The 22,914-nt window shown below is 37.2% G+C and overlaps 3 protein-coding genes across 4 annotated transcripts; all 3 read right to left on the bottom strand.

Annotated features, from left to right (window-relative positions):
• Window positions 1-493: 493 nt before the first annotated feature.
• Window positions 494-9,928, bottom strand: LOC132599198 (bifunctional phosphatase IMPL2, chloroplastic). The gene is made up of 9 exons (XM_060312469.1): window positions 9,474-9,928; window positions 5,729-5,807; window positions 4,721-4,815; window positions 4,590-4,639; window positions 1,822-1,946; window positions 1,607-1,673; window positions 1,331-1,420; window positions 916-1,027; window positions 494-801 (listed from the first exon to the last, which is right to left on the bottom strand). Exons 1-9 carry the CDS (start codon window positions 9,793-9,795, stop codon window positions 731-733), a joined length of 1,011 nt encoding a protein of 336 aa, XP_060168452.1. The 5' UTR covers window positions 9,796-9,928; the 3' UTR covers window positions 494-730.
• A 1,459-nt stretch (window positions 9,929-11,387) lies between these two features.
• Window positions 11,388-13,180, bottom strand: LOC132599199 (late embryogenesis abundant protein). Its single transcript, XM_060312470.1, has 2 exons — window positions 12,539-13,180; window positions 11,388-11,797 (listed from the first exon to the last, which is right to left on the bottom strand). The coding sequence occupies exons 1-2, from the start codon at window positions 13,112-13,114 to the stop codon at window positions 11,564-11,566; spliced, it is 810 nt and encodes a 269-aa protein (XP_060168453.1). The 5' UTR covers window positions 13,115-13,180; the 3' UTR covers window positions 11,388-11,563.
• A 2,948-nt stretch (window positions 13,181-16,128) lies between these two features.
• Window positions 16,129-21,922, bottom strand: LOC132599195 (uncharacterized). Of its 2 annotated transcripts, none has more exons than XM_060312465.1 (5): window positions 21,687-21,922; window positions 19,800-20,228; window positions 17,788-17,816; window positions 16,739-17,690; window positions 16,129-16,552 (listed from the first exon to the last, which is right to left on the bottom strand). In XM_060312465.1, exons 2-4 carry the CDS (start codon window positions 20,125-20,127, stop codon window positions 16,758-16,760), a joined length of 1,290 nt encoding a protein of 429 aa, XP_060168448.1. In that variant the 5' UTR covers window positions 20,128-20,228; window positions 21,687-21,922; the 3' UTR covers window positions 16,129-16,552; window positions 16,739-16,757. The 2 variants fall into 2 exon arrangements, with proteins under 2 accessions (XP_060168448.1, XP_060168449.1); XM_060312466.1 differs by lacking the exon at window positions 21,687-21,922 and adding an exon at window positions 21,621-21,644.
• Window positions 21,923-22,914: the final 992 nt, after the last annotated feature.

Raw genomic sequence — 22,914 nt, 5'->3', positions numbered from 1 at the left:
AAAAATGGGTAAATTTATTTTTTTAAAGTCACAGAGATATTTTTTTAAATGAATCAGACCCGACACACTAGAAAAAAATTACCATATGACTTTTAGAAAAATATGTCTACCGAAAAAATGACTTTTTTTTTAAAGTCACGTGACATTTTTTTTAATTAAAAAATAATTTAAATAATTTTTAAAAAAACTCCGTCAGCGAAAAGAGTATATTTGCATCATTTTATAACGACAAGGGTATATATATACACTTTAAATCGCAAGATTGAGGGGCATATTTACACCTTTGCCTTTAATTAATTAATTGATTCAGATAGTACAAAACTATACTTCACGACGGAAGAAAAAGTAGAACTCAGTATTTCTTTGTTTTTTTTTTTTTTTTTTTGGTAGCAATTACATCGACTCCTTTTTCTTGTGCTTTTGTGTTCTTTCAGTTTCTTCAAGTAAAATCAATCTTGGAATTGAAAAAGATTGTCATAAAATAACGTGAATAGGAACTGGAAAAGCATGTGGTTAATTAATCTGATGAACCAATTGGACAGCTTATTGAAGGTTACAGCACATTATATTTCAGTTTGCAATTTAAATTAATGTAGAGACTCGGTCCCAAGTAATCAATAACTATGATATCCGCCCAAGGGAGTAAAGCGAATACTGTGAGGTCCGTTTGACCTTGTTCTTAGTCTCCACCATGAAGAAGCACTATATATAAATTCAAACACAGCTGCCTCTACTGCCACTGCAATGCATCCAAAGCTTGTTGGTGAACTTGTTTATCACCTGCTGCCACTACATTGAAACCTGCCAAGTGAAATTAGGATATAATTCACATGTTGACTTGCAGGCATATTTCAAGACATTCAAGGTTAGCTTGTGTATATGAAATGATAATTTAAATTGATAAATAAGAATTACTTGTGGCTGGTGAACCAGCAGAAGCTTTCCAATTAAATTGTTGTCCTGTCCAGTCGGTTATAACTCCTCCAGCACCTTCTATTACTGGCACAAGTGAGAGGAAGTCGTATGGCTGAAATTTTTTGTTTTGACATCAGCATAGAGGTTATGGAAGTTAAAAAAAAAAAGCAATTTAATGTCATAAGGGAACTAAAACAGCAAAATTTTCACCCTGCATCAATATATTTATCAGGAGGTAGGGATATACTCATATACCGAAATTCCAATCAGTTACCACTTCACTGATATTGGACATAAACAATGAAAATACGCTGGCTCTCCTCTATATGGAGGGAAAAAGCTCAATACACACACATGGTAAGCATAATCTTATCTTTACTGGTCTAGGCAATAGAGCAGAGAGCGATTAACTGACCTTAAGACCAGACTCTATTACAAGATCCACAAATCCAGAAGCCAACAGGGCATATGCATAGCAATCACATCCGTACAGTGGAACTTTCACCTGTAACAGAAGTAGAGGAAGAGATAAGAATTCACAGTGGAGGAAAGAGAATGCAGAGTGCAATGCATTCTCTTTTTCCTCTTTAGTTTCCTCCTGCTCGGATCTTCTCATTGCCCTCCTTGTTCCTTCCCCATTTTTGCCTATCTTGCTTGCACATTAGCTAGAACTTGCCATAATGTTACATACCTTGCTTCTAACACGAGCAAATGCAATCTCAGCGTCTCCTTCGAACAAATGTGGGCTAGTAGTGTACCTGAACTTGAAAGAACGAAAATGAGAAGTAGATGCAGCACACTTTTCGTATCCCTGATAAATTAAAACAGATACACAGAATACAAGTACTTGAAGGTGAGTAACAATGTTCTATTTTTGTAAAGAAAGGGTTCGAAGGAGAAACATACAGGTAGGCTTTTGAAAGACTTGAACAACTGCGTGTGGAGATTTCTTGCCCATTCAAGGTAGTTCGTCGCCCACTTAAACCAGTCCACCTCTCTCTCAGTACAGGCTGGTCAATAATGCCAAGAATCTAGAAAAGCAGAAATGAAGAGAACATCATGTTGACCGACTCTCGAAATCACAGTTTACCTACATATGGGTCTCACAGTCTATTGTAGCATAGTATAAGGAGATTACATATGGTATCATAGGCTGGAACTCTCATTACACCAAGGGAAAGCTAAATTAAGTAGTTTGAGAGTCGAACACAATATTCCTAACACGAGTGATCCCAGATGGCAATAAGGAAAAAAGCACCTACACAATATTGAGCGGACAACTATTAAGGAAAAAAAAAAATCAAAAGCACCTACTTGATATTGTTAATTTCTTGAATAAGCATCAATGGATGCGCAGGGGAAGAGCGACCGGACCTGACGAGATTCTTGGGGAATTTTGGAAAAATGTAGGCAGGGTAGGCTTGGAGTGGCTGACTGGGTTGTTTAATGTCATTTTCAAGACAGCGAAGATGCCGGAAGAATGGAGGTGGAGTACAATGATTCCCGTGTATAAGAACAAGGGAGACATTCAAAGCTGCAACAACTATAGAGGTATCAAGCTGCTAAGTCACACTATGAAAGTGTGGGAAAGGGTGAGGAGAGATGTGTCTATTTCAGAGAACCAGTTTGGATTCATGCTGGGGCGCTCGACTTCAGAAGCCATTCATATTGTAAAGAGATTGGTAGAGCAGTATAGGGAGCGGAAGAGGGACTTGCACATGGTATTCATTGACCTAGAAAAAACCTACAACAAAGTGCCAAGAGAGGTCCTATGGAGATGCTTGGAGGCTAAAGGTGTACCCGTGGTGTACATTAAAGCGATAAAGGACATGTACGATGGAGCTAAGACCAGGGTAAGGACGGTAGGAGGAGACTCGGAGCACTTCCCTGTTCTGATAGGGTTGCATCAGGGATCAGCTCTTAGCCCGTTTCTATTCGCCTTGGTGATGGATGAATTGACGCGATAAATACAAGGTGAGGTGCCTTGGTGTATGTTGTTTGCGGATGACATAGTCCTGATTGACGAGACTCGCAACGGAGTTAACGATAAGCTGGAGGGCTGGAGACAGACGTTGGAGTCTAAAGGATTTAAATTGAGTAGGACCAAAACAGAATACTTGGAGTGCAGGTTCAGTGGCCTACCGCGTGAGGCTGACGAGGAAGTGAGGCTTGGTACCCAGGCCATTCAAAAGAAAAGAAGTTTTAAGTATCTTGGGTCTATTATATAGGGAGATGTGGATATCGACGATGATGTTTCACATCGTATTGGTGCAGGGTGGATGAAATGGAGGCTCGCCTCCGGAGTGCTGTGTGATAAGAAAGTGCCACCAAAACTTAAAGGCAAGTTCTATAAAGTGGTGGTTAGACCAACTTTATTGTACGGGGCGGAGTGTTGGTCAGTCAAGAAATTTCACGTTCAGAAGATGAAAGTCGCGAAAATGCGAATGCTGCAGTGGATGTGTGGACACACTAGGAGGGATAGAATTAGGAATGAAGATATCCGAGACAAGGTGAGAGTGGCATCGGTGGAGGACAAGATGCGGGAAGCGAGGCTGAGATGATTTGGACATGTGAAGAGGAGAGACACAAATGCTCCAGTGCGGAGATGTGAGAGGTTGGCTATGGACTGTTTCAAGAGAGGTAAAGGGAGGCCGAAGAAGTATTGGGGAGAGGTGATTAGACAGGATATGGCACAGTTTCAGCTCACCGAGGACATGACCTTAGATAGGAGGTTGTGGAAGACTCAGATTAGGATAGAAGGCTAGGTGGCTTATCCTTTCACCATAGTAGTTGTAGTTTTGCTCATTTGTTTATTGCCATTTGATTTTCGCATTTGATTGCTGCTTATATTTATTAGGTCCTTGTACTTTGATTATCTTATTTATCTATAATAGTTAATGCTCCTTTCTTTCCGGACTGTCCTACCATGACTTTCTCGCTTTTGTTATTCCTTGTTTTCATATTATTTTCGATATGCTTGATCCCATCTGACCTTTTGTCTTGTTTTCCTCTCTTAAGCCGAGGGTCTTTCGAAAACAGCCGCCCTACCTTTCAAGGTGGGGGTTAGGTCTGCGTACACTCTACTCTCCCCAGACTCCACATGGTGGATTATACTGGGCTTCTTGTTGTTGTTGTTGTTGTCGTCGTCTTGAATAAACATCAATATTCCAATTCAGGATGAGGGAACGTCTACACAGGAATACAACTAAATGGCTAACACATACGGGAACTACGCATCTACCAACCAATCTAGAACTTCGCAAAATGAAGAGGTGATTAAGCATGTTCTCAAAATGGATATTCAGTTGTATTTAGTCCAAAAAGATGGAGGTTTTTCCCATTTTTCCTTTTTCTCTATTATTTTTTGTTTATAAATTCATGAGTATCTATCTCTTTTCCCTTTTTGATAAGTTAAACATGACAATATCTTCTACAGGGAGCACATTTTGACAGCAACAGTTACAAATCAAAAGTATGCCAACAGACGCCTGTTTTACTGTAAAATGACTCAAATACACTTCCACCAGCAAATGCTGTCCCAATGCTAACAGAGTTTGGGAGAAAAAAGTTGACAGTAGACAGCTGACAGGACTAATAAGCAAGCTTTCGTTGATCTAGTAGTGAGCAAGGTTTTTTATTGATACAAATACAATCAACTGGCTGGCGATTCATACCGGTTTACCTTTGTACAACAGAGCAATAAGAGTGCCAAACACAGGTTTCCCTGTAAGTAAAAGGTATTCCGATGAATGAATATTTGAGCTATAGGCTGAACAGAGTTGATAAGGAAAAGACAAGCAGGTACCTGTAATGAAACTCTTCGTCCCATCTATTGGATCTAAAACCCAAACATAGTCTGCAGTTTCCTCTTTACACCTCCATCCCCTCTCCTCTCCATAACTATCACCAAGCAGTTTAAATACAAATTCTCAGCAGCAAACATACAGAGACAAAATAAATCCAACAGAGATGTCAAGCGAAGCTTCATAATTGACTCTTGATCAATGATTTAAGGACTCAGCAGCATCTAAAGTAAGGCCTTCCATTATTATTCGGATACACAAGCCATGATACATAATGAAATATCAATTGTATTTATTCTCCCAAAAGAAAAAAAAGAAAAGAAAAATGGATCTGAAAGAATTGCACTGACTCGCATCTATCGAATTAGCAGCGTGAATGGTATTCGGCTACTACAAGGACGATCTTATGTATCGGCATTATACAAGTAAATAGAGTGGCTCTACCAATTAAAACTTATGGAAACCTCACTGGTATTCTATTACAGTCGTATCAAAAGCACACAGGCAAATGCTGAAAAGTTCAATTAGGCTGGGGATAATGTCAAAGATCATAGAAAGCTTATGGTTGCTTGATATTCCTTTCACCCAAAGAGGACTTCTCACAAACTGAATTCACCGAATAAGATCCATTTAAACTGTACTCTCTCTTTCCTTTTCTAGATAATTTACTTTTCAGCTCTGGATAGAACAAAAAATGGCATGTTACAAAATAAGTTTCTAGTAAATGCTAGACCAGCACGAGATGGTGCATTTTTTCCTACCTTGAGTGTGAGGTTAAATTCACAAATATCACATGCTAACCGTCATACTAAAAGAAGTCTCTCTGAACTAAAAGAGACAGTGAGGCCAAGGTGAAAATGTTTTGTCCAACTTCAACTCCAACAATTAACTAACCAGAAATGAGGAAGTTTAAACATGCAAGCTTGTTGGCTTTAGAATCAAAAAAGGATAGCTCTATCATTGTTAGAAAAGCAACAAGTAGTACACTTGTGATAGCTTAATAAACTCACATTGCATGGGAAGGGAAATTCTCTTGGATTATCTTCACCATTGATTCCTCCGCCAATTGATCAGCAATTGTCACTGGACCTTTTACCACAAATTTCCATATAAATATATTGTTTCATCCGCAAAACTAAAATCCACAAGCAATATATCAGCAAATATAAAAGAGTTAATGATCAAAAACAACTAAACTATCAGTTTTCTCGAGTTTCACACCTCAACTATCGTGTTCTCTCGAGTTTCACACCTCAACTATCAGTTATTCCATTTTCCTACCTGAACTACCACCATCTATGTATTAAAACACACCTCGAAGCGGAATAGGCCAACTATCAGTTGTTCCCTTTGCTACATGGACTATCACCATCTACTCAATTAGGTGTGTTACAATACATACAACACGCCGTTGTTGGTAACGTAATTGTTGATGCTGATGGTGATAGTTCAGTCACGAGTATAAATACTCCAAAGACCACTACACACTCAAAAAGGAAAAAAAACACCTTTGATTTTTCGCACCTCACTACAATATCACTCACACTCTATTTTTCTTCACAGACAATTTTCTTACACAGTCTATGGTATACCTCACTTTGCTCTCACTCAGATGTATTGTCTGAGATTTTTGGTGTGTCTCTAAACTGAAAGAGAGCTCCCTATTTATAGGGATGGAGTGTGCAATTTTTTCTCTTGGCATTAGTTGGCCTGTGCCAATTCTTCAGCCTTGTATTTAATTTGGCCGGTGTCAAATTCAAATAATGGGGTTGGTCAAAGTGATTTTGTCAAAGGAAAAAAAAACCAACCTTCCTTAAAAATTTGGCCGGTGCCAATGTCAAATAATGGGGCTAGTCAAAGTGATTTTGTCAAAGGAAGAAAATCTTCCTTCCTTAAAATATGGAATAGGGACTGGACCCCACAAATCTCCCCCTCCGGTCCCATTCACCTGAAGGAGGGTACACTGGCTTCTAGTTTGAGTGCATGCCGAACTTGTCTCTCGATACCACCTTGGTCAGCATATCTGCAGAGTTTTCACTCGTGTGAATCTTCTTGATCTGAAATGATTCGTTCTCCACTTGTTCACGAATCCCAATGATATCTGACATCAATTTGTTTTGTTCTCGCATGGTACATAGAGTTCTTGCTCAAGTCTATTGCACTCTGACTGTCACAATAGACAACATACTCCATTTGCTGCAATCCAAGTTCTTGAAGGAATCTCTCGAGCCATATCATCTCTTTGCCAGCTTCAGTAGTCGCAATATACTCTGCTTCAGTTGTAGACAGTGCGACACACTTCTGCAACTTCGACTGCCATGATATAGCTCCCCCTGAAAAAGTAAACAGATATCGAGTAGTGGATTTTCTGTTATCAAGGTTACCTCACCTGCCATATCAGAATCTGTATAGCCTTTCAAAATTGGATTTGATCCTCCAAAACACAAGCATTCATCTGAGTTTCCTCTTAGATACCTGAGTATCCAGTTTACAGCTTCCCAATGCTCTTTCCCTGAATTTTCGAGAGATCTGCTAACAATACCGACTGCATGAGCAATATCTGGTCGAGTGCATACCATTGCATACATCAAACTTCCGACGGCAGAGGAATAAGGAATCTTGGCCATTCTTTTTTTTTTCCTCCGTTGTTGTAGGACACATTTCTTTGCTCAGTATCAGATGACCAGGAAGAGGTGTGCTAACCCACTTAGCACTCTTCATATTGAAGCGCTCCAGTACACGTTCTATGTACTTTTTCTGCAACAAATAAAGCTTCTTTTCATCTCTCGTACGAGTAATTCTCATGCCCAAAATCTGCTTAGCATGACCCAAGTCTTTCATTGCAAAAGACTTACTCAACTGCTTCTTCAACTCATCAATCTTGGAAGCATTCCTGCCTACAATCAACATATCATCCACATATAGTAGAAGGATGATAAAGTCACAGAGAATCTTTGTACAAACGCAGTGATCTGAAGAAGTCTTCTTGTAGCCTTGCTCCCCCATAACAGATTCAAACTTCTTGTACCACTGTCTAGGAGCTTGCTTCAATCCATATAGACTCTTCTTAAGTTTGCATACAAGATTTTCTTTACCTTTTGCCTTGAAGCCCTCAGGTTGTTCCATATAAATCTCCTCTTCTAAGTCATCGTGAAGAAAAGCAGTTTTCACATCCATCTGCTCAATCTACAAATCAAGACTAGCAGTCAAACCAAGAACTGTCCGAATGGAGGACATTTTCACGACAGGAGAAAATATTTCGTCAAAGTCAATACCTTTCCTTTGACCAAATCCCTTAACAACCAATCTAGCTTTGTATCTGGGCTTCAAGCTGTGTTCTTCGGCTTTAACTTTGAACACCCACTTGTTCTTCAAAGCTCTCATGCCCTTAGGCAATTTCACCAACTCATAAGTATGGTTCTCATGCAGAGATTTCATCTCATCTTGCATGGCTTCAATCCATTGATCCTTGTGCTCATCTTCCATGGCCTCTTCATAACATTCAGGTTCTCCCCCATCAGTGAGTAATACATACTCATTAGGTGAATAACGGGAAGAAGGAACATGCTGATCAAGGTGGTACCGAGAGATAAGTTCGAATCGTGCAAAGAACTTGTCGGCATGCACTCAAACTAGAAGCCAGTGTACCCTCTTTCAGGTGAATGGGACTGGAGGGGGAGATTTGTGGGGTCCAGTCCCTATTCCATATTTTAAGGAAGGAAGATTTTCTTCCTTTGACAAAATCACTTTGACCAGTCCCATTATTTGACATTGGCACCGGCCAAATTTTTAAAGAAGGAAGGTTTTTTCTTCCTTTGACAAAATCACTTTGACCAGCCCCATTATTTGAATTTGACACCGGCCAAATTAAATGCAAGGCTGAAGAATTGGCACAGGCCAACTAATGCCAAGAGAAAAAATTGCACACTCCATCCCTATAAATAGGGAGCTCTCTTTCAGTTTAGAGATACACCAAAAATCTCAGACAATACATCTGAGTGAGAGCAAAGTGAGGTATATCATAGACTGTGTAAGAAAATGGTCTGTGAAGAAAAATAGAGTGTGAGTGATATTATAGTGAGGTGGGAAAAATCAAAAGAGTGTTTCTTTTCCTTTTTGAGTGTGTAGTGGTTTTTGGAGTATTTATACTCGTGACTGAACTATCACCATCAGCATCAACAATTACGTTACCAACAGCGGCGTGTTGTATGTATTGTAACACACCTAGTTGAGTAGATGGTGATAGTCCATGTAGCAAAGGCAACAACTGATAGCTAGCCTATTCCGTCCGTGTAGCAAAGGTTTTTTCTTCCTTTGACAAAATCAAAAGAGTGTTTTTCTTTTTGAGTGTGTAATGGTCTTTGAAGTATTTATACTCGTGACTACAGAGTGAAAAATTTCTTACTATAATAATATCAGCTGCTCCTCTTGGCCGTGGTTTTTCCCTTATTCAGAATGGTTTTCACGTAAAATCTTAGTGTCATTATTGCTGCATTGTTTTATTCTTGCTGATTTAACTATAACTTAGTGTTCCGCGTTTATCACTAATACCGTGAATATTATTTTTGCTAATACCGTGAATATTATTTTTGCGGGGCTATTTTATTCGCAACAGATAGTTCAGGTAAAAAAAAACATAAATGGTGATAGTTTAGGTAGGAAAGGGTAACAAATGATAGTTGAAGTGTGAAACTCACGAAAAAAACAGTTAGGTGTATTTTTTACCATTATCTAAAAAATTAATAAAACACTCACTCAAATCTTGTTTATCGAGAATATCAAAGCTTTTCCGGAAGTATTTACGGATGACTTCACCAGCAGCATCAGCAACTTTATTACCGACAGCGGCAAATTTGTCAAGCTCAACTCCTAAATCATCTATTTGTGCTTCATTAGACACCACACAATGCAAACTCATCGTAGGCAACGATAATTTGATTCCGTGTGAAATCGGAAACGAATTGATATCGGAATTTGAAAAGGCAAGTGAACCGGAAACGCTTTTCCGGTTATTAATAGAGATTGGAGGTAGAGAGCTGCTGTGATTTAGAGAAAGGAAGTTAGATTGAGAGAGCATTTGGATTTGGAGGGTTTAATAGGGCGGGAAAAGAATTGGTTCACCAGACTGAGAGCGGCGTATTGAAAAGGGGAAATATGGAAGATAATGCACTTCTCTACCTAGAAGGTTTTTGGTTCTGTGATGAAATGATTATATATTTCCTACCCCTTAATTATTTACACGCTTTTCTTCTAAAAGATTAATACATAGCATATTTAAATTAATAACCAATAAGATTTACATTAGATACCAAACCAAATGGATAAATTCATAAATCAAAGGAAACAAAAAAGAAAAAGAAAAAAAGAACTAGTTCCTTTTGTTTACACAAAAGAATATGTGCAGTTGAATTTGTGTACGTGGTCAAGAATATGTGGATCAATATAATCAAAATTATAAAATAGCAAGCAATAGTTAACAAGACAAGTGAAAGTATTGGGCCTTGGAGAAGCTTTGAACTAGAGTGTTCGGGCTGTAAATTACTATCACCTTAACGAATTAAGTAAGAAAGAGCAAATGCTAAGAATAATATGACTACTTTGTATTGTTGTATAATGTTTCAAAGGCCTTACAAGAGAATGAGACACTAGAGCTATGGGGTGTATGATCCACAAATCATGCCCTCTTAATTCCCAATATTGATGCTGCAATAGAAGGTAATAAAGAGGTGGTAAAGGCTGGAAGACTGTAACGGTCACATCTTAAATGACGTTTGACCGGTGAGCTGGCATGCTTCCCTGAACCTCTTGTAGTTTCTGCCTCCGGAAGCGGGTTATCAAATTATTTATCCGGGACTTTGTATGATTTCTCCGGAACCCCTTGCTTGCTGACTCGAATCTGACTTGTCACTATCGCCACATGTCATCCGGAACTCTTGTAGTTTCTGCCTCCGGAAGCGGGTTACCAAATTATTTATCCGGGATTGTATGATGCGCCTTGCTTGCTGACTCGAATCTGATTTGTCACCATCGCCGCGTGCCCTACACACCTTTATATGCCAATTTCTCAACTAAACTCCGCTCAAGTTGGGAAGAATTTCTCAACTAAACTCCGCTCAAGCTGGGAAGAAGGCGTATTCTGCATAGTTTTAATTTCAAGTGTTGCTCAATTGCGTTCAAGTGGATAATACATTATTACTGGTAACGATAATCATTAATTCTTCTTCGAAGAAAGTCCTACAGTTCCCATCGCCTACTTCCCTCTTGGCCCTCATCATCCTCAATCCTCTTTGCATTCCTTCCTCTGTTAGTAATGTCTACTATATTTAATTAGCAGAACTCATATATTAATAATATTGCGCATGTATAGTTCTACTATCAAATAATGGAGTTCGTTTATCTGACCTAATAGCATATTATAATGATAGATTATATGGGCATGCATTACTTTTCTTTTATGTTTGATGGCCACATATTACATGAAAAAGCACCTTAAGAGCCTTAAAGGCACTCGCATGAGGAAAGGGGCATGGTCCCCAAATATAGGCTTCCCTCTGACTAATGACACCAGGTTGGAAACAGACGCAGTGTGGGCTAACAGCGAAACAAACGTACATTATGTACGAGAACAAATAAACAAGAAATTTTAAACACTGAATCAACATCTCTCAGTAGGGAAAAGAAAAAACACACTTCAATCTTTGTTCTTAAACTTACAGTACTACTCTACGATCAACCAAGCAAATGCTACAGCATATACCCACAAGCAACTACACTAATATAAGTGTTCCAACACAAATACAACGTAACATTCTTGTTTCATCATTCCAATTAACTATTTATTGCCTCTAGTGATGATTGTGATGACCAGGCAACTTCTCTTTGATTTTCTCCATCATGCCCTTCTTCTCATGGTGCTCTGGAGCAGTACTGGTGGACATGGCACTAGTAGTCGTAGTCGTTCCAGTAGTAGTAGTAGTGTGTTGATGTGGCTCCTCCTTATGCTTCCCACCTGTTAATTTGTCTTTTATCTTCTCTTTCAGCCCTTTCTTCCTCCGCCCACCTTGTCCATCATCCTCAGACTGCACCACAGTAATTTAACAGTGTTAATAAGGTAATAATAGTTACTCCCTCCGTCCCAAATTATGGGGGGTGGTTCGGAGTGCGAGGGTAATTTTTTTTGCTATGAACTCCAGTATAAATTCTTCTAAATGTTTTAAAATAAAATTTAAAATATTTGAGAACTACACGAAAAACTCTACAAGTCAGACTTAACTAATAATCCGCTATAAATTCTTCAAGTAGTTTAAAATAAAATTTAAATATTACTAAACTGTACGAAAAATTCCACAAGTCAAAGTCAATGTAGCTAATAATCGAACACTAAAAGCTTTGCAAGTCAAACATAGCTAATAATCCAAATACTTAAAAAATTGTATGAAAAAACTAGTCAAAGAAAAAACGGTTACATCCCAAATAGTAACAACTTGGAGGGAGTATTTTAGAACTCAAAAAGCTAAGCGACGAAGGGATGGATTTGTAGATATCAAGGGAAAATTATACAATATCAGGTTGGATGACCTAAAAAATAGAAAAATAACTTACCGAGCTTTATTGTATGAATCCATATTAATCAGAGTTATAGTCTTTTAAATATAAGAATGTATAAAATAAATTTAAAAAGTTCGGTATACAGAATGTATAGAAGAGCAAAAAGTTTTGAATACAAAAGGTTTAAAAGTAAAAAAGAAAAACCAAATCCGTCTAAGTTAAAAATTAGTTTGAACAAAAAATAGGATGAAAAGGCATGTAAGAGATCATACAGAGCTAGAGCTTGAACTGCTTGAGCGGTGAAGCTCCTGCTTTTGCTGTTGCTGCTGCTTCTCCGAGTGTGTTTGCTGGTGCAATCTTTCACCAATTGTCGCAGCACCAGCACCAACACCAACACCAGCACCTAAGCCACCTAAGCCAGCAGTGTGTTGTAACTTTTCACCAGTTGTCGGAGCACCATATCCAGCAATGTGTTGTAACTTTTCTCCAGTTGTCGGAGCACCATATCCAGCAGTGTGTTGCAACCTTTCACCAGTTGTCGGAGCACCATATCCAGCAGTGTGTTGCAACCTTTCACCAGTTGTCGGAGCACCGTATCCAGCAGTGTGTTGCAACCTTTCACCAGTTGTCGGAGCACCATAGCCAGCAGTAGTGTGTTGCAATTTTTCACCAACTGTGGTAGCACCAGTAGTGCTGGTCGGAAAACTTGTTGGAGCAGTAGAGCCAGCAGTGGTTGCAACGCCAGTAATGTGCATGGGGTTGCCGTGCTCATCGGTCAGCTTCACCGGGTGACCATATTGGTCAGTCAGCTGAATTGGATTTCCATGTTCATCACGTATGTCCGCCATAATTGACAAGGAAATTTGGAATAAAATGGATATTAGTTCTTCTTTCTTTGTTTAGAATAAAAAAGCTAACTGGTGATTTTTAAAAGGGGGAGGGTCGGTGGAGCATGAGCTGCTTCTGCATGAGTGCATTTAACTGGATGGATACACGTATGCCGGAACAGCACCGTGTAAGCTGCCTGGAGCTACCACGTAGGAGTGTGAGGACACGTATTCGATGGGTGTGAAACGACAAAACAATTCTGATTGAGTCGTTTCGATAACATCAGCTTGATTCTGCTCAATCCATTCAACAAGCTTCCCTGGTAGACCGGTACGGCACAATACACTTCTTATAGAGTAGTCACTTTTTCTTAAAATTGATTATTGCAGGTCATTGACACTTTTAAATTATCAATTTGTATTATTATAAAAAAATTAAACTTATGGGCTTAAATAATTGGAACATATTAATTTCATCGCCATCTATTGTATAACAAATAATAAAATTGTCAGTGTTCTCTTTTCTCTAAATTTATATATGGTACATGTAAGCTGTAATCGCAAGGATATCTAGAACAAGGTGAGAGTGGTTCGGTGGAGAATAAAATGCGGGAAGCGAGGTTGAGATGGTCCCAATATGAAGGTGTAAGAGGTTGGCTATGAACGGTTTCAGGAGGCGGTGGTAACGGAAGAAGTATTGAAGAGAGGTGATTAAATAGGATATGGTGCAGGTCCAGCTTATCAAGAACATGACTTTAGATAGAAAGTTATGGAGAACATGGGCGGAGCCACCTTAAGCGAAGGGTGGTCAGGTGCACACCCTTTACCGGAAAATTACACGCTGAACATAGGTTAAATGTTAGCTATTATGAATGTATATTTAGCTTTGCACACCCATAACACAATTGAGAAGAAAATTTGCACAAGTTTCATCAAATTCCTGGCTCCGCCGCTGATAGAGAACACAAACTAGGATAAAAGGTTAATAGTTGAGTATTATCCTTTTCATATTAGTAGTCATAATAATATCCTTGTAGATTTCTTGTCCTTCAATTTTTGTTATTGTCTATTGTTTCTTGTATTTTAATTATCGTATTAATTTGTGATAGTTACATCTCTCCTTTTTCCAGTCTTTTACCGGGGTATGTTGTAGTTACCAGAGGCGAATTTAGTTATTAAATTTGGGTCACGTGAACACATGGTCACTCGGTTAAACTCGATATATTATGTGTATATTTCATAAAATATATCTAATATTAACTAGAGGAACAAATGCTCAAACCAGACTGAATGGAACACTGGTTAGGGGCTGTGTTTATTTCCTCTAGGTCTTGTGATTGAACCCAAGTTCCTGCATGTTTTATGCTTTTTTTTTTCTTTTCTAAAGCAGCCTTTTAACTTTTCTTTTTATATTATTCTAAATCCTTTTTCTTGTATAATTCTAATTACCCAAAAGTAAAAAACGTGTTTCTTATATTTATATTACATTTAATAACTTTTTTTTTACTTTATTTCTAATTACCTAAGTCCCAAAAAGCAAAAGAAATAAAAAAAACCCCTTCTTATATTTATATTACATTTAATGACTTTTTTTTTACTTTATTTCTAATTACCTAAGTCCCAAAAAGCAAAAGAAATAAAAAAAAAACTCCATAGGCGCTAAGCTGCAACGAACCAAAAACAAAAGAAATCAAAAATCTCATAGCTAACGGTGAACTCATCCTCTTAAAATCCTGAATTCGCCTCTGGTTGTTACATGTAGCTGCAAACCATGATTAAGCAGCTCTGTTACATTTCACGTTACGGTTTGTATGACATTTGTCTTTCACAGGCTTTCTATCCACCCCCCACAAACCTATCCTCAGGATAGACCATTTTGGTTACTGTCCTTCTATTGTTATGTCTTCTGGTGAAGTGCAACCAGTTTTATTATTTTGTCAACGTTACTAGCACGTAAGACAATTATATCAGGTGCGGTGCGAGTAAAACAACAGGGATTCAGAGACATGGTTCTATGCTGCAGATGTGATGAAGAAACAAATGAGGTTCCTGTACAATAATAACATTTACTAGCAATTTGTAAATGAGGATTGTGCAAGGTATAAGCTCCAACAGTCCTTCGGATTCTTGAGGAGAAAATGATCAAAATGGTCCTTAATGCATGAGGGTTGGATTGTTTTGGTCCTTGATATATTCACTTGATTGAAATAGTCCTTGATGTATGCAAAATGTGGATGGTTTTGGTCCTAAATCCTAAATATAATGTCGTAACATTATTCAAATGTTTGACACAAAAAATCCATCAAATGTAAGTGAAAAAAATTTAATTTTTTTATTTTTACTTTTTTATTATTTTTATTTTTAAAATGTATTATTCTTTTTATATTATTTATTTTTCATTTTCTTTCTTTTCATTCCCAACCTTTACTTCTTGTGATTCCATGTAATTGCTCGTATTTTTTTATTTTATTCATTTAACATAACCGTGTTATTATTCTAATATTTGAAACTACACCTCTTAATATTGAAAAGAATGAGTTATTAACAAACTTGACATATAACGGGTGACGTTATAAATAATATAAAAAAATAATACATTTTAAAAATAAAAATAATAAAAAAGTAAAAATTAAAAAATTAAAAATTTTTCACTTACATTTGATGGATTTTTTGTGTCAAACATTTGAATAATGTTACGACATTATATTTAGGATTTAGGACCAAAACCATCCACATTTTGCATACATCAAGGACTATTTCAATCAAATGAATATATCAAGGACCAAAATAATCCAACCCTCATACATTAAGGACCATTTTGATCATTTTCTCGAAACATCAAGGACTATTTCAATCAAGTGAAATATATCAAGGACCAAAACAATCCAACCCTCATACATTAAGGACCATTTTGATCATTTTCTCGAAACATCAAGGACTATTTCAGTCAAGTGAAATATATCAAGGACCAAAACAATCCAACCCTCATACATTAAGGACCATTTTGATCATTTTCTCGATTCTTGAGCACAAGATTGAAGATAAATAAATGCCCATATAGTACAATCCCACGTACAAGGTATAGTACAATCCCACGTACAAGGGCAAAAAATCATTACATCTTTAGGCAGGCATATAAATTGTCAAGATACCTACTGCAAGTTTCGAGAAAAGCACTTAGAGCATACAAAAGTCTTAAGGATAATTTCATGCCCTTGAAAATGGAACAAACCAAATTAGAATGTACATCATGAAAAAACTACCAGCTGAAACTACACATTTTTTTTTTCTTCTCCTATATAATGAATTGCTCATTCAACTTGTATTCTGTTCCCAATTTCTTACATTGTATACTTCAGACCCTAACCTAAATTCTGGGAATCCACATCCGCCAGCAAGATCCTGACGCTTTTATGCCTCTCTACTATCCTTCCAAGGTGAAAGCGCTGGCCGCGGCATCTGCAGATTTGACAACAATGGAATTCATCAGTCATAAATGAGATCTAGAATAAGTTACTACAGAAGGATCTTTGCGAATTAAATTAAATCTATCAGAACATAACCGCACAAGGCAAGAATAATAGCAAGAGAACATAATGATATTCACATATAAATTTCTCGTGTGAAGATAGTTCATGTTGTTACCATTATCATCCACCAAGCATTACTCCTTGTTAGATCTTATCCAGAAAAACCCTTTTTTCCTAGTAGAAGGGCTCTCGGAAAAGGATTTTGTCCCCTTTGAACCAAATGAAAAATGACGCAGCAAGAAGGGCTTTCCTGAAGAGCTCTTCATGCTGGAACTTGAGCTCATCTTGAGACACCTTCCGCCTTGTCCACTATTTTTCTGTCGATCAAATAGAGCAAGGTTGCCACTAAAATCACTGTCAACAACCCGATTCCTGAATCTTTTTCGAGCTTTCAAGTCCATCTGAGTTTTCATTGCTTTTTCAGACATCTTCAGTGCCTGCTTCTCCCCAAAAGTACAAACAGGACAAGCTGGATCATACTTGTTGACTTCTGGTGTCATACTCTCCAAGCACTCAGCATGGAAAACGTGGCCACAAATTAGTACAGAAACAACAGCTAGTTCATTTGAGGACCATGAAGATCTCTCTGTTACCAGCTTTGTACAAGTGCCACAGGTTTGGAGATCTACAGAAGGTGAACTGGAACTTCGACCACTAGCTCTGCTCATCTTGTCACGATGGAAACCCATGGATTCACTATCAAATGACCACCTATCTCTACGAGGATTTGCAAGAAGGTCAGAGAATGCGGGAAAAGACCATCCATCTGAGGATCCACCATTTGAGCCCCTCGTTGAGTCATTACTCCAAGCAGGGAGCATGAAGGATGGTGATTCTTCAGAAATTGAGAATGTAGGTGACTTTATTCCTGATATATGACTATCAGAAACTCGCCGTCCCAGCTGGTGGCCGGAAGAATAGTGAGGCAAAGGAGTAGAACTGGCAGGAAGCAGATGACTTTTTGATGATAAAGGAGATGTAGATAATGATGAAACAGAGGGAGGTGATGGAGACAGCTTTGCAGGAGAGGGGTATGGAACTGCTGATGACTCAAATGATTCTTTGACCTAAATACCAAAAGAAAGGAAATCAGAGAAGTCAAAAACATACAATACATGCCTGGAAAGTATCTTCAGCAAAACTTAAAGACTGCCCTGTTCTTACCTCTGCGGAATTTCTGACAACCGATGGATCTGCAAAGGCAAGAAAACTACTGTTATCTTACAAAGTACAAACAGCACATTATTGTCAACCAATAAAGTCCCATCAGTTTTTCTTTCATGTCATATAAAACACCAAGGCCAGGAAACAGAATATCCAATTTTAATGTCCTTGAATCTTACAGGTCACCAGAAGAATAATGCAAAAGACATTCCATTTCCTACAGAACTGAAATTAAAATCACCAAACAGTTTTTCCTTCACAATAATTGGTCATCCTCCGCCTCTGCTCACAATCAGATTGAGATATGGTGGGCTACAAAATGAGATGTCTATCTCTAAGACATGTAAAATAGGTCACAAAAGTAAGACTCAAACATGACCAAATTCAAGGGAATCTGCCAATAATGTTCGAGTACCACAAAGTCAATAATATCTTATAACCAGTTATTTCCAACTAACCGCCTTGACAAGATAAAGAATTAACAGATTTATGTGATGCTCACTAACTGACCATGCAAAATTACTTTGTCTATGGCAATTGAATACGAATTAAGACCAGACAGATAACTAGGAAAAGGAAGCTGATTCAGAAGCCTCATCATTATATATCAAGCTTTGTGGGATTTCACTGGGTATGTTGTTGTATATTTCTGTGGTATGAACAAGGGCAGGATGAACAAACCAACTTCCCGCTGCCTCTTCCCAAGTATGTATCAATATTATCATTCTTTTTTTTAGTGTCTACATCATTTAATCATAGAAAAAAGGGATTGAAAAGAAAGCCCCAGGGCTTCGGTCTAGTGCTAAGACCGTAGCTTGTGATATGTGAGTAAAACACACGTCCGGACAAAAGCCTGGTATTTCGGCGGAGATGGGTACGGGGAGGATTATCCATCAAATGCCAAACCATGCATCACTGACCCTCAGAGATTTCTCTGTTATAAAATAAAGGCTTCATAAATAAATAAAAAAGTTTAAAATGGCAAACCAAACGTCTGGTTTGGTTAACCTCCAACTCCAACCAGCATGTTTGGGATTCAAATCAACAAAGGAGCAATGAGGGGGAAAAGGCAACTGTTGACTCCTAGGCAAGAGGACATTGGAGTTTACCATGTCAAAAATTGCAAGCAAAATGGAAAATAAAAATTCAGCAATACTTCCTAACAGATGCAGAGAATGGTCACCAAGAGCAGAACAAAATCTATATCCAAAGAAGAAGAAATATCAAGCAGCTTGCAGATCACAGAACCACTTAGTGCATCATCTTGCTTTTGATATAAAAGAAGGGGGAATAAGAGAAAATGTAACCATCTTCTTTCACCAGTGTATAGTGCATACTTTACAGAAAATTCAAATCAAATCACTTATACATAGAACACAAGAATGCTTGGAGATAAAAGACAAAAACACGATATATCATGGATTGAATTACATAAAAAAAGAATGCTTGGGAGATCAAAAGCTTCTACTGGTCCAAGTATTTGAACTCCAACTTGATGAAAACTAACCAAAGCTTTTAAAACCAATTATTTATATTTGCACTAACGGAACACTAAATCCCAATGACCACCTAAATCATTTGAGCGAGTGACAAGTTAATAATTTACTTTTCCTGGATGAATGAAAGCCCCTTTTTTGTCAATGATGTAAACCAGCTCATATCTCTCTATGACCATTAATTCTTTGGTTTGATATCTTAGACCTGTTGGATAGCATCTCACAACAGAAAGCAACATAAAAAAAAGAATTTAGTTATAAAATTTCTCTCAGTACAGCCTGCAAAGACTATCATTTCATTCAATCTCGTATCCATACACATGGAATAGAACAACCCACATTTCGTGCATTTTAGGAGGGAAACGCGTGCAAATCACAAAGAAGGAAAAAACGGATTGCAAGCTCTTCAATATACAGTCAGTACTCTCACATTCCTTTTACCTTTATTTTGGAGAATCATCATGTATTAGCATCAAGCATCAAGCAAAGTAAAGATAGAGCCATGTTGAGGTTTACCAGATAGATGAAGTGTCGAGTTCCCTGTGTTGCAGTCAGAAGCTGGTGACTTCTGTAGTGCATGTGATCGAAAACTATCCAATGGACTACCCTCTTCAGATGCATATAGGGTTTCTACAGTTGTTCCAGATTTAAGCTCTAATCTATCATTTCCACCAACTCCATCAGAAGACCAATTGACTGATGTCTCCTCCCCAGCAACACGTCCCCGATTATCCCAACGAAAGCTCCATGAAGGCGAGGATCGGACAGTCCTCTGTAAAGTTTCACTGGTTGATCCATTTATAACTGCTCTATCTCTACCAGCAACACAACAAGCCGAACCCATGCTTTTTTAGGTATAAAATGTGAAATTCATAGGCAGCTAAAAGTCACACCAATGATAACACCAGCGTGTTCACTCCAAGATGAAAATTTGAGATCTTAATTCTGAAACAATAAAAAGAAAATGAAGTCAAATCTCACAAAAACAAACTATTGAAACAAAGGATCATCCCTCATAACTTGTAGATGTGCTTATATCCACATTGCATAATCCTTGTGGTACACAAAAATAAGAATAAGAAATATCAAAAAAAAAAAAAAAAAACAAACAAACAAACAAACAAAACAAAACAATGCAAATGACTCCAGATATGTTGCTTTAATTCATTTTATACCACCTCGACAACTTCAAGGCAATTCAAGATCCTGCTCTCTGTCCTTACAACAAAATATCTTATAACTACAACAACAACAACATACCCAGCGTAATCCCACAAGTGGAATCTGGGGAGGGTAGGATCTATGCAGACCTTACCCCTACCTTTGTAAGGTAGAGAGGTCGTTTCCGATAGACCCTCGGCAGAACGACGCAATACCAAAAAAGGTTAAAAGGAAAACATCTTATAACTATTGTGGACCATTCAAGACACTCCCTAACTCTAATAAATCAGTCTGGGCCCCAACAAATCCCAGACATTTCACCCAAATATGGCTCCCTCCAACACAATACTTGTGATCTACAGAGTTTGCGCACTGCAAAAAGCTGGGAATCCAGGCACACTCTCTAGAGAGAACATGCTTTCTGGAAAAGCCAATATAAAATTTCATATATGCTATAGCAATAAGTTTTTTGGAAGAAGAATGCTATAGCAATAAGTTGATAATTTTGGAATAAGAAAGTTCAACTTTTTTTGCTCAAAATCAAACATATAAGAATCCAATGATGACTTCATCAAAAGAAAAACATGACTGTGAAAGAAAACATCATAGTGAAGAATTACAATACCATCAAAAACATTACTGTCAATAAAACTCCATTTAGCAAATCTGGTAAAACAGTGAGTAATCTCGAAGACACTTAATAGTCGCACAAAAATGTCATATGCAATAAATACAGCTCCCAGGATCCATATAGAAGACCAGAAAAAAAAAATTAAAGAAAAAAAAAAGGAATGAAAACCTAATAACGCAAAAAACAGAACCCAGTCGAAAAACCCCTAAAAGTAAGTACCACACACTATGGAGATCACAGAGATCCGAAATTAAAGCCTAAAAAAAGTCATAACAGTCCATAAAAAAGAAAAAAAATAACCACAAGTAATCTACGAAAACCTAGGAATTTCCATATATATACTCATTAAACAGTCATACTCGTTTCAATTCCTAAAACTTAAAAACACATTTCTACAGCTAAGATTAAGAAAATATACAAATAAATCCATATAGATACATTTTTTTTTAATTTATTACATACGGGTAGGGGAAGGGAAAATCAATAATGTAAAAAATCAGATAGTCAATCAACTGGGATATTAAGATCCTGATATAGATATATACAACACAACACCGACAATCATAAATATTAAATCGCCTTTGCAAACAAAAGGACATGATTGAATTTACCGTTTCACCGTTCGGCGAAGTGAAGAATAGTGAAGGTTTTTTTTTTTTTTTTTTTTAGGTGGGAAATGAAGGGATATATGTGTGTGTGGGAGAGAGAGATATGTAGAGAAAGAAAAAGGGTTTTGTAGAGCGAGAAAAGGTTCTGATTCTTTTTTCTTCTGTTGCGTTGCAGTGGAGAGAAAAAGAAAAAGAAAGAAAGAGGAGTGAGGTCGTTTTAGACGGCTTATTTGGAACGGAGTTAAAATGAGGCGTCCTATAAGTGGTTCTGCTTTGTTTGTTATGTCTTGTTAGGGGGGTTTGGTTTGAAAAACAAATATGATGGGTTTATAGATTAATTATATACATGAATTAGCTCCTGTTTGGTCATAAATTTTGAAGTTGAAACTTGAAAATTTGAGTTTTTGAAGTTGTGATTTTTAGAAAATAAAGTTATGTTTAGACATGCAATTTATATGGGGAAAATTTGACGTTTTGTGAGTGTTAGTAAAATTTCTCCTAATTTTTGGGTTTTAAAAATATTTTAAAGATAAATTTTTGAAATCTTATTAAATTTTATGGCCAATCATGTATTTAGAGATATATTTTAAAATCTGATCAAATGTCAGCTTATTTATATTGGGATTAGTTATCCTCTTATTTTACTGTTTGATTTGTTGAAATTTTTTTTTTTAGAAGAAGTTATTTATTTACGAAAATATCCTCCACTTTATTTACTAGAAAAGGAGTTTGAGGGGCATTTGGGGTATTATATTATTAATCCTGATACTGTTATTCCACCATTTAACAGTAATAACTTATTTCGATATTATTTCTAATTCTAGTATAACTAACCTCAAAATTTGTAACCAAATAAAAAATAATTATTAAATTTTTACTTCACGACTATTTATGCTCGTCCAGCATACATAAGTACCCAGTCACCCTTCAAGTTACCCTTTTTCAAAAAAAGAAAAAAAATCGACTGGTGAAAATAACGGTTGAAAAGAAGCTGTTGTTGCTTTAATGGTACGTTGCTTCTCAGTTGTTGTACTCCAGGATTATGTGCGCTATTTCTTTATTTTGAAAATTTGTCAGAATTGGACTGTGAAAAAGGGGAGCTTTAAGCCTTTAAAGTGATTTCTTATGTCGTACGCGGAGTGCGTAGTACGCATTTCATAACTTTCGAGCCACAAGAAAGTATCATAAAATTTGAGAAATTAATTTTGGGATTGATTCCTTAACTTTGTCA

This window comes from Lycium barbarum, chromosome 6, assembly GCF_019175385.1.
Source record: "Lycium barbarum isolate Lr01 chromosome 6, ASM1917538v2, whole genome shotgun sequence".
NCBI lineage: Eukaryota > Viridiplantae > Streptophyta > Magnoliopsida > Solanales > Solanaceae > Lycium > Lycium barbarum.
The sequence above is the reverse complement of the archived record's forward strand: the minus strand, read 5'-3'. Positions and strand labels throughout refer to the sequence as shown.